Source organism: Dermacentor albipictus, chromosome 3, assembly GCF_038994185.2.
Source record: "Dermacentor albipictus isolate Rhodes 1998 colony chromosome 3, USDA_Dalb.pri_finalv2, whole genome shotgun sequence".
Taxonomy (NCBI): domain Eukaryota; kingdom Metazoa; phylum Arthropoda; class Arachnida; order Ixodida; family Ixodidae; genus Dermacentor; species Dermacentor albipictus.
This window is the reverse complement of record NC_091823.1, coordinates 182,958,747-182,973,566: the sequence shown is the minus strand read 5'-3', so window position 1 is coordinate 182,973,566 and position 14,820 is coordinate 182,958,747. Positions and strand designations below refer to the sequence as shown.

The window sequence follows — 14,820 nt, the reverse complement described above, 5'->3', positions numbered from 1 at the left end:
AAAAGCATTAATTTCTTTACAAAAGCATACAAATCCTGTTTTCATAGAACTTCACTCGCTCTTATGTAACATATACTTATCACATAGACATGTAGTAATATGTCGGGTACCCAGCCATAAAGGCATCGAGGGTAATGTACTAGCTGACAAAATGGCCACATCACTCACATCACTAAGCACTCTTCCTACGGCTGCTGTCCCTGTCACAGATCTGAAGCCTTTCTTAAGAAAGAAACTGCGACAACACTGGCAACGCATGTGGAACACAGAAACAAATAATAAACTGCACGTTTTAAAGCCACAGTTAGGTTTTTGGCCCTCCCCAACAAAATCTCGGCAAACAGATGTCCTATTCTGTCACCTCAGAATAGGGCACACATTTGGTACCCACAATTTTCTGCTTACTGGAACTCAACCGCCAACCTGCGGTCGATGTGGTGAGAGGCTGACCGTCCTCCATGTCCTCTTGGAGTGTCGGAAAGCCGAATCTGAAAGAAAGAAACATTTTCCTCTTGCATATTGACACGTGTACTTGTCTTTATCGGGCGACAAGTTTTGTCGCCTAACAAATGTTATCGCACAGCGCGGGACGCGCCTGCATGTATCCGAAGTTTCTGGAAAGTTATCGATGCTTCTATCCGCTGTCTGTTGTCGCCGAACGTTGTGTTATCTGATTTCATCGCTTGACACGAATGGTGTAGAACATTTTAGAAGGCATGCGGGTCCCAACGTTTAGTCTGGAACATTCGATGATTGCTGTATAAAAGCCGACGCGCTTGACCCGCTGTTCAGATTTTCGACGATCGCCTACTGTGTTCGCCGCTCTCATTGTGATTGTGCTTCAAGTGTAGCCTGTTTTGTGGGCACAGGTTCGCCCAATAAAAGCTAGTTTTCGCCTTTCACAGTATTGCTACTGTGTTGTTTGATGTCACAACCACGTGACATCTGGTGGAGGTGCTTTTGGTTCATGTACCGCACGCCCCGACAAGCCGTGATCCAAGCCCGGACCGCAAAGAGAAAACCAGCGTAGTCCCGGAGCATCGAGCAAGTCGCCGTCTTCAACAGCTGCTCCCGGAGCACAGACTTCTACCTGAGAAGACCAAAAAGATTGTGGACAAGGCAACCCCAATGGCAGCGCCAGCGTCCCCCATCGTGCTGCAGCAGCCCATGGACCCTCCGACGTTCCGCGGATCAACATTCGAGGACCCGGAAACCTGGCTCGAGACGTATGAGAGGGTCGCTACGTTTAACAGTTGGGACAGCGACGATAAGCTGCGGCATGTCTATTTCGCACTGGAAGATGCCGCCAGGACCTGGTTAGAAAATCGAGAGGCCACTTTAACGACATAGGACCTGTTCCGAAGCGGCTTCTTACAAACGTTTACAAACGTCGTACGAAAAGAGCGAGCCCAATCACTACTAGAAACCAGAGTGCAGCTGCCAAACGAGACGATCGCGATCTTCACGGAGGAGATGGCCCGTCTTTTCCGTCACGCCGACCCGGAAATGTCAGAGGAAAAAAAAGTCCGCTTCCTGATGCGGGGCGTCAAGCAAGAACTTTTCGCAGGACTTATTCGTCACTCGCCGAAGACCGTAGCAGAGTTTTCTGCAGAGGCATCGACGATCGAGAAAACTCTGGAGATGCGCACCCGGCAATATAACCGCCAGGGGCTCACGCCGCAGTACGCTATCCAAGGACTGGATTCCGGCGACCTGCAGGAGACCATCAGGGCCATTGTGCGCGAAGAGCTGCGCAAGGTCCTGCCTTCGTCGCAGCCCCAAGTGGCTTCGATCGCCGACATCGTGAAAGAAGAAGTTCAGCGATCGCTTGGAGTTCCCGAGTTACAACCACAATCATCGCAGCCCCAGCCAGAAGCGATGACCTACGCCGCCGTCGCCCGCCGTCAAGGTCCCCCTCCACGACTGCGCCAGGGCCCTGCAACACCGCAATTCCGTCGACCACTGCCGCCGCCGCCAGCACGCCCACCCGTCGCCCAGCGCAGCTACCCGAGGAAAACAGACATTTGGCGAGCCCCCGACCACCGCCCGCTCTGCTATCACTGCGGAGAAGCCGGCCATGTGTATCGCCGATGCCCATACCGCAACTTGGGTCTGAGAGGGTTCGCCGTCAACGCGCCGCGTCCACAGCTTGGAGAGCGCCCACGTGACATCGCCGACTACCTCGCCGCTACTCAATGAAGCCCTCGACGACCGTCCCGTTCGCCGTCACCAGGCCGCTACCTGTCGCCGCAGCGCCGACCATATACCGGCCCAGCCCGGGGCCGCTCTGCGAGCCCATATCCGGAAAACTAAAAGCAGCAACCGATGGAGGTGCGGTTGCTGTTCGTCGAACTGACGAAGATCCTCCGCCGCCGCCGAAGACGACAAAGAAACGATCTCGACGACCTAATGACGACACACCGCCGACCTGACGAAGTCAGGAAGCCAAGACTAGACCGACGAAAGACGGCTTGACGACGCGACGTCCCAGCTTCAGTTCAACACGACGCAGCCGTGATCCGACGCCAAGACCCAACTGCAACGCCAGACAAAGAACCACCGACCTCGATGTACTTCTAGACGGCCACGCAGTCACTGCCTTAGTCGACACAGGGGCCGATTACTCCGTAATGAGTGGACACATCGCCGCCCAGTTGAAGAAGGTTAAGACTGCATGGGAGGGCCCCCAAATTCGGACCGCTGGAGGACACCTCATTACGCCGACTGGAATCTGCACGGCAAGAATAACCGTTCATGACCGGACTTACCCTGCCACCTTCGTTATCCTCCAACAGTGTTCACGAGACGTCATTCTCGGTATGGAATGGACTTCCTGAACCAACACGGCGCAGTCATCGACCTGAAGTCGAAGTCAATAACGCTGTCGGAAGATAAAGCGATACCGCCGGAGAGCCCTCGTAGTCACCACGCCTTGAGTGTGCTCGAAGACCAAGTGAGCATCCCGCCCCGCTCCAGCATTGTTATTTCGGTCGGCACCGAAATACCCGCTGACGTAGAAGGTGTCATCGAAGGCGACCAACGTCTCCTGCTAGACCGTGAAATTTGCGTCGCAAGAGGGATCGCTCGACTGCATGAAGGGAAAACTGAAGTGTTGCTGACAAACTTCAGCCAGGAGTTCAAGCACATCAACAAGGGCACGACGATCGCGTACATCGAGGAAATTCTGGAAACCAGTAATGCGTTTGTCCTCTCGGATTCCGCCGCATCTACCCCGACGACCATGGTTCCCGAACCAGACTACGACATTAATCCAAGTCTACCAGTGATTAAGCAACAGCAGCTCAGAAGTCTGCTCCGACGATGCAAAGGCTGCTTTTCGACGACATCGAGGATTCGACAAACACCAGTCGCCAAGCATCGCATAATCACCGAGGAGTACGCTCGACCTCTCCGCCAAAGCCCTTACCGAGTTTCGCCGCGAGAACGCGAAGCTATAAGAGAACAAATCGACGAAATGCTGCGCGACGACATCATCCAGCCGTCGAAAAGCCCGTGGGCATCCCCTGTTGTCCTGGTGAAGAAAAAGGACGGAACCCTACGTTTCTGCGTCGATTATCGTCGTCTGAACAAGATTACGAAGAAGGACGTATACCCCCTTCCACGGATAGACGACGCATTGGATCGGCTCTGCAACGCTAAGTACTTCTCATCGATGGATCTCAAGTCTGGCTACTGGCAAATAGAAGTCGACGAGAGAGATCGCGAAAAGACCGCCTTCATCACGCCAGACGGCCTCTACGAGTTCAAGGTCATGCCATTCGGACTCTGCTCGGCGCCTGCAACTTTCCAGTGCGTCATGGACACGGTGTTATCTGGATTGAAGTGGCAGACCTGCCTTGTTTACTTGGATGACGTCGTCGTCTTCGCCGAAAATTTCGACGATCACCTTAGGCGGCTTACGACAGTACTAGAGGCCATCAAGTCATCAGGGCTCACTCTGAAGCCAGAAAAATGCCGCTTCGCTTACGACGAGCTTCTGTTCCTAGGCCACGTCATCAGTAAATCCGGAGTACGCCCCGACCCCCAGAAAACAGCTGCCATCGCAAAGTTCCCGCAGCCCACCAACAAGAAGGCAGTGCGTAGATTCCTTGGCATGTGTGCCTACTACAGGCGCTTTGTCAAGGACTTTTCACGCATCGCCGAGCCGTTGACACGTCTAACTAAATGTGATGTTGAGTTCAAGTGGGAAACGCCGCAGGCCGACGCATTTGAAGAACTCAAACGACGCATGCAGTCGCCGCCGGTACTTGCGCACTTCGACGAGTACGCCGATACAGAAATCCATACTGATGCCAGTAGCCTAGGCCTCGGTGCCGTTCTAGTCCAGAGGAAAAACGGAGCTGAACAGGTGATATCTTACGCTAGCCGGTCACTGTCAAAAGCGGAAGGCAACTATCCTACGACCGAAAAGGAATGCCTCGCCATCGTTTGGGCTACAGCTAAATTTCGCCCTTATCTTTATGGGAGGCCGTTCAAAGTCGTCAGTGACCATCACGCGTTGTGTTGGCTAGCGAGTATAAAGGATCCTTCAGGACGACTGGCGCGGTGGAGCCTCAGACTACAAGAATACGACATCACTGTAACCTACAAGTCCGGACGAAAACACTCCGATGCCGATTGCCTATCACGCGCCCCCATTGACCCGCCGCCGCAAGATGACGAAGATGACGACGCCTTCCTTGGCATGATAAGCGCGGAAGACTTCGCTGAACAGCAACGGGCAGACCCGGAGCTAGAAGGCCTGGTGGAATATTTGGAAGGGCACACCGACGTTGTCCCCAGGGCATTTAAGCGCGGATTATCTTCCTTCACACTTCAAAACAATCTCCTCGTGAAGAAGAACTTTTCACCAGTCCGCGCCAACTACCTTCTTGTTGTCCCGTCAGGACTTCGTCCAGAAGTATTGCACGCCCTACATGACGATCCGACCGCTGGACACCTCGGTTTTTCCCGGACACTATCGAGGATACAAGAAAAGTATTATTGGCCGCGCCTGACCGCCGACGTCGCCCGTTATGTCAGAACATGCCGAGACTGTCAGCGACGCAAGACACCGCCGACAAGGCCAGCTGGATTACTACAGCCAATCGAGCCTCCTTGCCGACCATTCCAGCAGATCGGGATGGACTTGCTGGGACCCTTTCCGACGTCAACAACCGGAAATAAGTGGATCGTCGTGGCGACAGACTACCTCACCCGCTTCGCTGAAACTAAAGCACTGCCGAAAGGTAGCGCAGCCGAAGTGGCGAAATTTTTTGTCGAAAACATCCTGCTTCGACATGGCGCCCCAGAAGTCCTCATCACCGACAGAGGAACGGCCTTTACAGCAGAGCTCACTCAAGCCATTCTGAAATACAGTCAGACAAGGCACAGGAGGACCACGGCCTACCACCCGCAGACGAATGGTCTTACGGAGCGGCTGAATAAGACCCTCGCCGACATGCTAGCGATGTACGTCTACGTCGAACACAAGACCTGGGATGCCGTCCTGCCATACGTAACATTCGCTTACAACACGGCGGTGCAAGAAACAACACAGATCACGCCGTTTAAGCTGGTTTACGGCAGGAACCCGACGACGACGCTCGACGCCATGCTGCCCCACGTCACTGACGAGGAGAATGTTGACGTCGCTAGCTATCTCCAGCGCGCCGAAGAAGCCCGACAGCTCGCCCGCCTACGGATCAAGAACCAACAGAGGACCGACAGCCGACACTAAAACCTCCGACGACGCTTTGTTGAGTACCAGCCCGGCGACCGTGTTTGGGTTTGGACACCGATACGCCGACGAGGACTCAGTGAGAAACTACTCCGACGCTATTTCGGACCCTACAAGGTCGTCCGACGTATTGGCGCTCTGGACTATGAGGTCGTGCCAGACGGCATTTCGCATTCACAGCGACGTCGCGCACGACCTGAAGTGGTCCACGTGGTGCGTCTTAAACCATTTTACGGACGCTAACGAATTTTCCTTATTTTGTTTTTTTTCTTTGCTATGTGTGCTTACTTATTACTTTCGATTGTTTGCAGCATCGGGTCGATGCTTTTTAAGAGGGGGGTATTGACACGTGTACTTGTCTTTATCGGGCGACAAGTTTTGTCGCCTAACAAATGTTATCGCACAGCGCGGGGCGCGCCTGCATGTATCCGAAGTTTCTGAAAAGTTATCGATGCTTCTATCCGCTGTCTGTTGTCGCCGAACTTTGTGTTATCTGATTTCATCGCTTGACACGAATGGTGTAGAACATTTTAGAAGGCATGCGGGTCCCAACGTTTAATCTGGAACATTCGATGATAGCTGTATAAAAGCCGACGCGCTTGACCCGCTGTTCAGCTTTTCGACGATCGCCGACTGTGTTCGCCGCTATCGTTGTGCTATAAGTGTAGCCTGTTTTGTGGGCACAGGTTCGCCCAATAAAATTTAGTTTTGTCGTTCACAGTGTTGCTACTGTGTCCTTCAACGTCACCACCACGTGACAATATTATTATTGCGTCCCTCTTCACCCAGCTATGTTTCTTGGTAAAGAACCGTTTTTTAACACCAATGTTGTCCTCACTTTTTCAAATGATGTTGTCCTACCTGTTATAAGCCCATTAAACTCTTTAGAGAGCCCATTAAGAGAGCCCATAAGCCCATTAAACTCTTTCCAGAGGATGCCGCTGTGATAGTTGTTTTGTATAGCACATGCCTCTAGGCCCTTGTGTTTTAAGGGCTCTAACGAGGCCGTAGTGCTCTAGTGAACTTTAGAATCTTATACATTTTTTATATGGTATCATTATTTCACAATGCACCTTAATGCTCATAGTACACGTCTTTTGCCATCGCCATAATCTTATTGCATGTAGATTCTACGCACTTTACAGTGACTATTTTAGGCCCCTTTACAGCCACATCACCTCAACTTCATCGAAGTCATAACTCCACTGCAAACTCATCAACACTGGATTGGCGCTCTTTGGCCATACCTGGCCCGTGTGCCAATAAACACCACACATTCGAAGCAAAGTATGTTTTCTGTTTCAGCTGATGTTGGCGCCTCTCGGGGTCTTTTGTCGTCATCACCATCATCTTCACCATTGTCTTCGTTTGTAACCATCCCAGCGATTTCAGCATCAGTAAATTTACCTGTCACCAGTACATCCTGCTTGCATAGCACATACTCGCTAAAGCTCACGTTGGTTTCTGTGGCACTGTTCTTGGTAAGCTGTGCCATGTGCTCTTCTATTCAATGTTGCATAGAACAAAAAAATCAGTGCTGCATGCATTGCATAGAATAAAATTAAAATGGAAATCACACCTCTGATGGTAAATAGTGTGCACTGCATAAAGTGAACAAAACGAACTGCGTCACGCATACTATTTTGCATGATCTGCCTCTGTGCATGTCTCTCCCATCACATGATGTGCCACATGGTTGCTCGACAAAGTTATACTGCTGGGCCACAACTTCACATTCGGGGAAAGTGTCCGCTTTGTGGTAAGCGTAGCAGCCTCATGCCAAGCTTGTTAAACTTTCCGGCAGCAGAGTTTCTGTTCCAGTTTTGGTGAAGTTTTGAGATATCCTCTATTTTGCCCAAAAGCACTTCGAGACAAAGGACAATAAATACTTGGCATGTATGGGAAATAGTTCAGTGCCACGGAAAATTTAGACTTGGCCAATTTTTCCAGATATGCGAGTTTGAGGTATCACTGTATTTTATTTTATTTTATTTAAAAATGTCCTTACAGGCCTCGTATAAGGCATTGGGTAAGGGGGTATATATTCTTTTAATACAGTAGTATTAGAAGAGTATATAGGGTGTATAACAAAACATAATAGACATACATTATTAATAGACAGTGGAAAGTGGACAGTACATTGGAGTTCACAACAGATATCCGGCACATCAACAGCATTGACAACGAGGGAGCTGACACACTTTCACGCATCACCTCCCTTGGCATTTACCTTGGCATCTGTAAATCTGCTGTAAACTGGGAATGTCTAGCTTGGGCACAGATGGACCCTGAGTTGCATGCGCTGCATGACCACCCCCGTTCCTTCCGTCTGCAACTCATTCCTGATCCGTTTGTGCCTGGCTCACTCTGGCGTGACGTGTCAGTGGCTCCACCTCGCACCTTCATTCTGGCTGCCTTTCGTTGTGGGGTTTCCAATAACTTCACGTCATCTGGCATTCCAGCATCTGAGGCATACAGCGCCTCATACACAGCAGTACGTCTGACCGAGCATTCACATTGATGTTTGCCAGTCGGCCCACTTGCATCTCACTTGCCAGATCACCAAAGTGACCCGCCACACAGAGATTCTCACGCAATATTTCTTGCCACCTGGCTGTCGCTTTGACCATGTCCAATACTTGTTGATTTGGTTGACCGCTTCTTCCTCCTCACGACTGCCAGTACGTTCTGACAATGATGACCACTTTACCCGTTGGGCCGAAGCGGTGCCCATTCCGGACATCACTGCAGAAATGGTCACCAAAGCGTTTATTTCAGCATGGATTTCCCGCTTCGGATGCCTGAACATTGTTACAACTGATTGCCAGCCAGCAGTTTGAATGTACTCTCATTTCCTTCAAATGCCTGCTTGGCACTAAGCACTGCTGTACCACGGCATACCATCCCCGCACATGGTTTGAGCAGCTCCATCGCCACCTCAAGGCTGCCCTCGCTATGCACCTGGATCGAGAGCACTGGGTTGACCTCTTTCCTATGGTGCTTCTTGGCCTACGCATCATCCTTCTTCGCAACCTTGGCTGTTCAGCGGCCGAGCTCGTCTGCAGTGCATCCCTGCGGCTTCCTGGAGACTTGTTCATTCCTTTGGCCCCATCTCCCCAGTCGCTGCAGTGCCTCCAATGCCTGCAGGACTGCATTCAGCAACTGCGCCCTGTCCTGCCTCAATCTTCTGACCACAGCACCTTTGTGCATCCAGACCTTGCGTCTTTGATGCATGTTTTTCTCGGATGAGATGCTGTAAAGGCACCTCTTGCACCCTCCTAGATGGGTCGTACCGTGTCTTCCACAACACACTGAAGTGCGTCACCATCCTCTTGAACGGTCGTGAAGAGATTGTCTCGTTAGACCGCCTCAAAATGGCCTACCTCAAGACACCTCCCACAGAGCACCCCGTAGATGTCACCGGCATGTCCACTGATCTGTATATCACCAAGATAGCGCTATCTCTGCCTTGTTGACGCGTACATTTCGCCATTCCGTCTGGTTGGGGGAGCCTTGTAGCACCGAACCGACACCACACCATGGGTCGGCACTCTTAGCCGGCACCTTGGTGTGAAAGACGAAGAAAACAAAGATGGGCAGTGCGTACTTGATATGCAAGCACAGCACGGGCAGTTCTGTTCTAGAAGCCTGCTGCACTGGTCCTCATGTTCTGGTGGTCCACTGCGACCCCTTGGTTCCCGGCAGCTTCATCTGCCTCGCTTCAACACATCCCCAAAACTCGAGATTACACAATGTCCTCACGACCTCAGCTCGCCCAGTCCTCGCACATATGGCAGATTACCTCTAAAACAGAGCGTGCAGGCTATGCGTATGCTCAGCCATGTGCAGCCATGGCTGTGCTAGATGTGCACCAGCCCACCCCCTACTCTGTGAATTTGACAGGCTATGTGCTGCTCTTCAATGAACCTCTCAGCAACTTGGGTCACAAATGGGGGAATAATTTTCAGCGTTCACAGGCAATGGTGCATCACGCTTCTCGTCTCGAAAGCACATGCAGACTCTTTGGCAGTGCCACTAGATCCAGAGAGGAGCATGGCAGAGGAGCCCGGTTGCCGCACGACATGCTTCGCATGCACCGGCGCACCATGCATTTCAGACAGGCTTTGCGGCGGCAGTGCCAGATGGCAACACTGAGTGTTCTTAGGAAAGCGCAAAAGAGGAGTCCCGCTGCAGTTCATGCCTCATGCATAACTCGTTTTGATGGTGGCAGGACGTCATGTCACTATATTCATTGAATGCATTACCGTCTATAGTCATCATGCGATGGGTTCTGCTGCAATTTTATTGCCTCGGTATTCCTTCGTGGCAGGAGCGAAATTTCGTTACATTGAAACTGTGTATAAACAGACCTCATTATGTTGGGTAACTTCATATTGAGGTTCAAAATGCATGGTGTTCTATGGACAGAAGTTGTGCAAATTCTACCAAATGCAGTCTTTTTATGCCTCTCCTTTTAGTTAGGCTGCCGGATAATTGAATCAATTGTGTTGATCCTATTAAAATTTATTTAATGGAAGCCAACTCTATGCCAAAAATGAAAAGTAACAAAAAAAGATATTTGCTTATAGAAAAAAGAAACATTTAAACCTCGTGAATGAACATTAGCTAGCTGTGTGAAAGGATTTGGGCTTGAACAATAGCTAAAAAGAAGAAAAGCATGCAGTTCGTAAGGCAAGAAAATTGTGAAACAGCTTCATCAAAGGTGCACAGACAGACAGAACAAAAATTTTGTGAAACATGTGAAAAAAAAATAAACACTGCCCAAGCACTCCATACGGATAATTAACCAGCAAAGCTGAAATGTGCAGCCCCGGTGTTTATCATTGGGTTAATTCCAATGGTTCATTAAACAACGGCGTTGTAGGCTGCCAGATCCTCGGTACAGAGCTACTGCTTGCGCTCGGCTGCATGAGCCTGTTCTTGTGCCCGACCAACAGCATCGGCACGCCATAGACGAGCTTATTCCCGGTTCTGCTTGCGTCGTTGCTGAACAAAAGCTGCCTGCTCCTCAAAAGCGCATATGATGCATGGCCTACCCATTTCGGAGCCGGAGAGAAACTGCTGCATGTGCGCTTGGCTGCAACGGAGAGCCAGCGATGTCATTACTGGCGCAGCAATCGCACGCCTCTCTTTCTTTCTTTTTTTTTTGCCAAAGGAGTTTTTGGCATATAGGCGACATATGGATGGATGGATGAATCAGCTAGCATGAGGCTTCGCTGTAAAAGGTGAAAAGCTGGGCTAGTTGGTATGGTTCCTTTGGTATATGACATGCCGACAGACGAAACGCAGAAAAAAAAAAACATAAGACAAGTGCTGACTATGGTTTTCTTGCGGTTTTATTTTCTCTATTTTGTCTGTCATGTAGCAAAAGAAAAGAGTCCTTCAATTTGTTTATGAATTGTTTGAGTGCTTGGTAATGTATGTTTGAGAATTTCTAAACTATAATTTGTCCATTTGCAATGATTTCCCAGCACTCTTCAGTATGTGTCTTGTATGTAATTTATGTTAGCATTATATGGATCATTATTTCTAATGCTGGCATTTATAACGCGGTTGTGCCACTGAAATGGACACGTTGCATGCAGGTGTGCTGGAGCCCCAACTGTGGCAGTGCCAACTGGCTGTTCTCGGCAGGGCAGGCCGGCGTGGCTCGACTCACATGGCTTGGGCTCTATGCTCAGCGCTTGAAGGATGCCGCCTTGTGACGATAATCCTTTCAAGAGCCTTCATTGTGTATGCAGAGCAGTGCAAGAAATGACTTTGGCAGAGCACCTCATCATAACTAATTCCTTGAGTTAAACCTAATGTAAGTTCAGGAAATTGTGCACATCAAGCCATGGCTGTCTTCTTGATAGACGATTTAGATAAGGAGTGTCTCGGATAAAATAATCTGCACTGGTTAGGCTGCATGTATTTGCTGCCTACTGTGGGTATAGGCTGTGTGAAGATGCAGTACACCTATTTGTCATTTCTTTGATATCGAGAACAAAGTTGCTTGGCCATCTTGTAATTATTTGAGTTGGGTCATTTTTGTGTGGCTAAAACAGCCCATACGGGAAGGCATCTAGTAAAAGCTAAAGGTGGATTCAAGCTCGCATTGGTGTGAGTTTTAAACTCGACGTAGCTGAGAAACTAACCAGCGGCAAGCGTTGCAATATCTCCAGTTTATGGGAACTGTTCGGCTGCGAGGAAATAAGGTGAGACAAGGACACACATAATGACAACTTTTGTTTTATTTATGTGACGTTAGGGTTGCCAGTGCGTTGCTCAATGTATTCATATCATGCTCTCAGAAATTTTATGCCATTTGTGCCAGCCTGCTCCAAAATAACATTTAGCAGAGAACTGCACAAAGCATACGTGAAAGAACGAAAACCTTCTATTCTGGGTAGTCAATGGAGTGACTAGAATCGCCACGAATAGCCATCGTCTGTCATTCACTGTTTTTGCACTTTTGTTTTGTTTCTCTCCAGTGGACGTTTTTATGTACTGCTGCTATGCAGTTTTGTTGTTTGTGTCATTTGTGCTGAAGCTCCCACAAAAAGGATGTGTCGGATCAAAAAGAACCCTTGGAATAGGTTCATTTGGACATTATCTTTAGTGGAGTTGTTGGCTGGCTCATTTAACACATACGTAGCGTGACAAGTACCCAACCACCGCATCATAATTTGCTTATTAGAAGTGACCTTCCCTGCAACACTGCGCAGTCTAAGAATAGATTCCATGATTGTCACTTAAAGGGCCCCTCACCAGATCTGGTGATTTTGAGCTGACAAGCACCTTGCACACAATTCATGCTAGTGATCGTGTCTGCTAAGTATTACATCACTATGTGCCGTGGACAGCGATAGAATTTCAAACCAAATGCCATTTCCCCTTTTACGCGAGCATCGCGCTCCCAGCCAGAGAGTCGATGCATATCACACAAGTGCACCTATGTACGTGGCAGGGCTGCGACTCGCTCATAGTGGCACGTGATTTCGAGGATCATTCAAGGCAACATCTGTTACTTGTGTAATCTGTTGTTTCAATTGACGAATTAAAATTTAGAGAAGTAATAAAACACAGACCGAATGTCTACGTGTTTTTGTTTTAGTTCGCACCGCAGCAAGAGAGATGTACTTCCGTTACATCTGCTGCTTCCCACGTCATGCAATCGCGCACACAGACAATGAAACCACATCATTTTCTACCATATTCCAGCATGGGATCATGCTCAGCACTGACTTGTACCGTTAGTCAAGTGTTCTTGTGTGCACAAAATTGTGCACTGCACGAAATGAGACATATTGACCAGCTCACACACGGTGCCGTCAGCGGAAGTGCGTTGCACAGCAAAAAAGCGAGGGAAAAAAAATGAAGGCGGAGCCCGTGACGTATGCATCATGCAATCATCGAACTCCGGTATAGGAGAACACAGGGAAGGAATTTTGCTTGCGGAGGCTAGATGGGGAAAGTGCAGAGAGTGTTTCTCTTGGCAGTAGTTTAGGCAGTAGCATTCACCTCCTGAGATCATGGGTTCGCGGCACTGAAATATTTCTATCTCGGCTATTAATGAACCAATTTGAAAATTTCCTTTGGCTGAACAATTTGTGTCACCTAGTATGTGACTTAGTAGCGTAACTGATTGTGCTAGTTGGTGTTAAGACATCATGTGTGAAAGCGCGAACATTTAACATTGAGGCAGGAGCTTGATGTATGTCATGGGTGTGTGCCACTTTTTCCCTAGAGGGCACGTAACAGTTTTCAGTATATAACCGAAATTTGCAGTGTGGCCTGGTGAGACGCCCCTTAAGGAACTTTTATATGTGTTGCATGGTGCAGTTGTCTGGGTAGAGGTCATGCACCTTAGAAGTAAAGAAACCTATGGACATATTTACTGTAGGTGCAGTTTAGTCATGCCTGTGCATAGTCTCGTTGACATGCCCTCATTCTGCAATCTTTTTTGTTTCTTCATGCTTACCTGAAGCAACCAAGTGAACAATTCGGCTTGCAGGTTGAAAGGTTAGAAGCAGTGTTGTACAACTATATATGCACAGTAAGAGCCATTGTATCAGAAGGGACATAGTTCATGATGGTGCACTTTTGCGAGCCACTGGCCCAATTTTAATAATAATTTGATGACATGATTATAGCAACAGTAAAGGACTGGGTGCCAAATTTATCATTATAGATAATTTCTCAGAGAGCTAGGGCTCCTCAAAAATTCAAGTGACTATGGTTATTTGCAGAAACTTTCAAAAATGTAAGAACGCTTACCATTCTTGTGCCTTATAATAATATTAAGAAGGCACAAGCTAGGCTACTGTGTATTCTGTCTTTAATGTTTCAATAGTGTTCATAGAAAAAAATTACACATATTAGGGGTTATTCACGATGGCAAGCACCATCTGTTTACTTGCAGCAAAGCACCTTCTGCCATCTTGTCTAAGGCACAGTAAAACGAAACACAGCTGCTGCTTGTTCTGTGGTGCACTCCCACTTCTGTTCACTGCTGCTACATGCGCACAAAACAAAGAGTTCATGACAAGCTTAACTTTTAATGCTATTCTTCAGATAGTTCACACACTTTCCAGGATGTTTGTCTCTAACCATTTTCCTGCCAACTTAGGCTGCTGGGTAGCTCTAATGGGTAGAGCATTGTGCTGCTGTGCTGAGGAAACTGTGTTCAATACTAACTATTGGAACAACTTGGGTCACCTAGTATGCGACTTAGTAGCGTAACCGATTGTGCTAGTTCGTGTTAAAGGGACACTAAAGGCAAGTACTAAGTCGACATGGACTGTCTAAATACCAGTCCAGAAATCTCTCAATGTTTGTTTCGTGCCAAGAAAAGACTTGCTTTACGAGAAAATTGCATCTGAAGGGTCCGAATACCTTTTTTGAAATTCAAATCTCCCGCCACCCGACTGAGGGAGTGGTGACGTTGCATATGCCATCACCACCCTTTTCTGTTGCCGGTGAGTAGACAGCAGCACAGAGTCAAGACTGAGCGGTGGATTCGCCACTGCAGCTGCTTTTCGGTCGAGTGGTTCGGGCATTCCGCGACATCACATGGA

The 14,820-nt window shown here is 48.8% G+C and overlaps 1 protein-coding gene across 9 annotated transcripts in view; it reads left to right on the top strand.

The window, feature by feature from the left end:
* Positions 1 to 11,771, top strand: part of LOC135918099 (uncharacterized) — a 703,603-nt gene extending 691,832 nt beyond the window's left edge. For all 9 annotated transcript variants that reach the window (XM_065451754.2, XM_065451756.2, XM_065451757.2 and 6 more), the window contains one exon: positions 11,347 to 11,771. In XM_065451754.2, coding sequence (XP_065307826.2) covers positions 11,347 to 11,466 — 120 coding nt within the window. In that variant the 3' untranslated portion in view covers positions 11,467 to 11,771. The remainder of the gene's footprint in view (positions 1 to 11,346) is intronic.
* Positions 11,772 to 14,820: the final 3,049 nt, after the last annotated feature.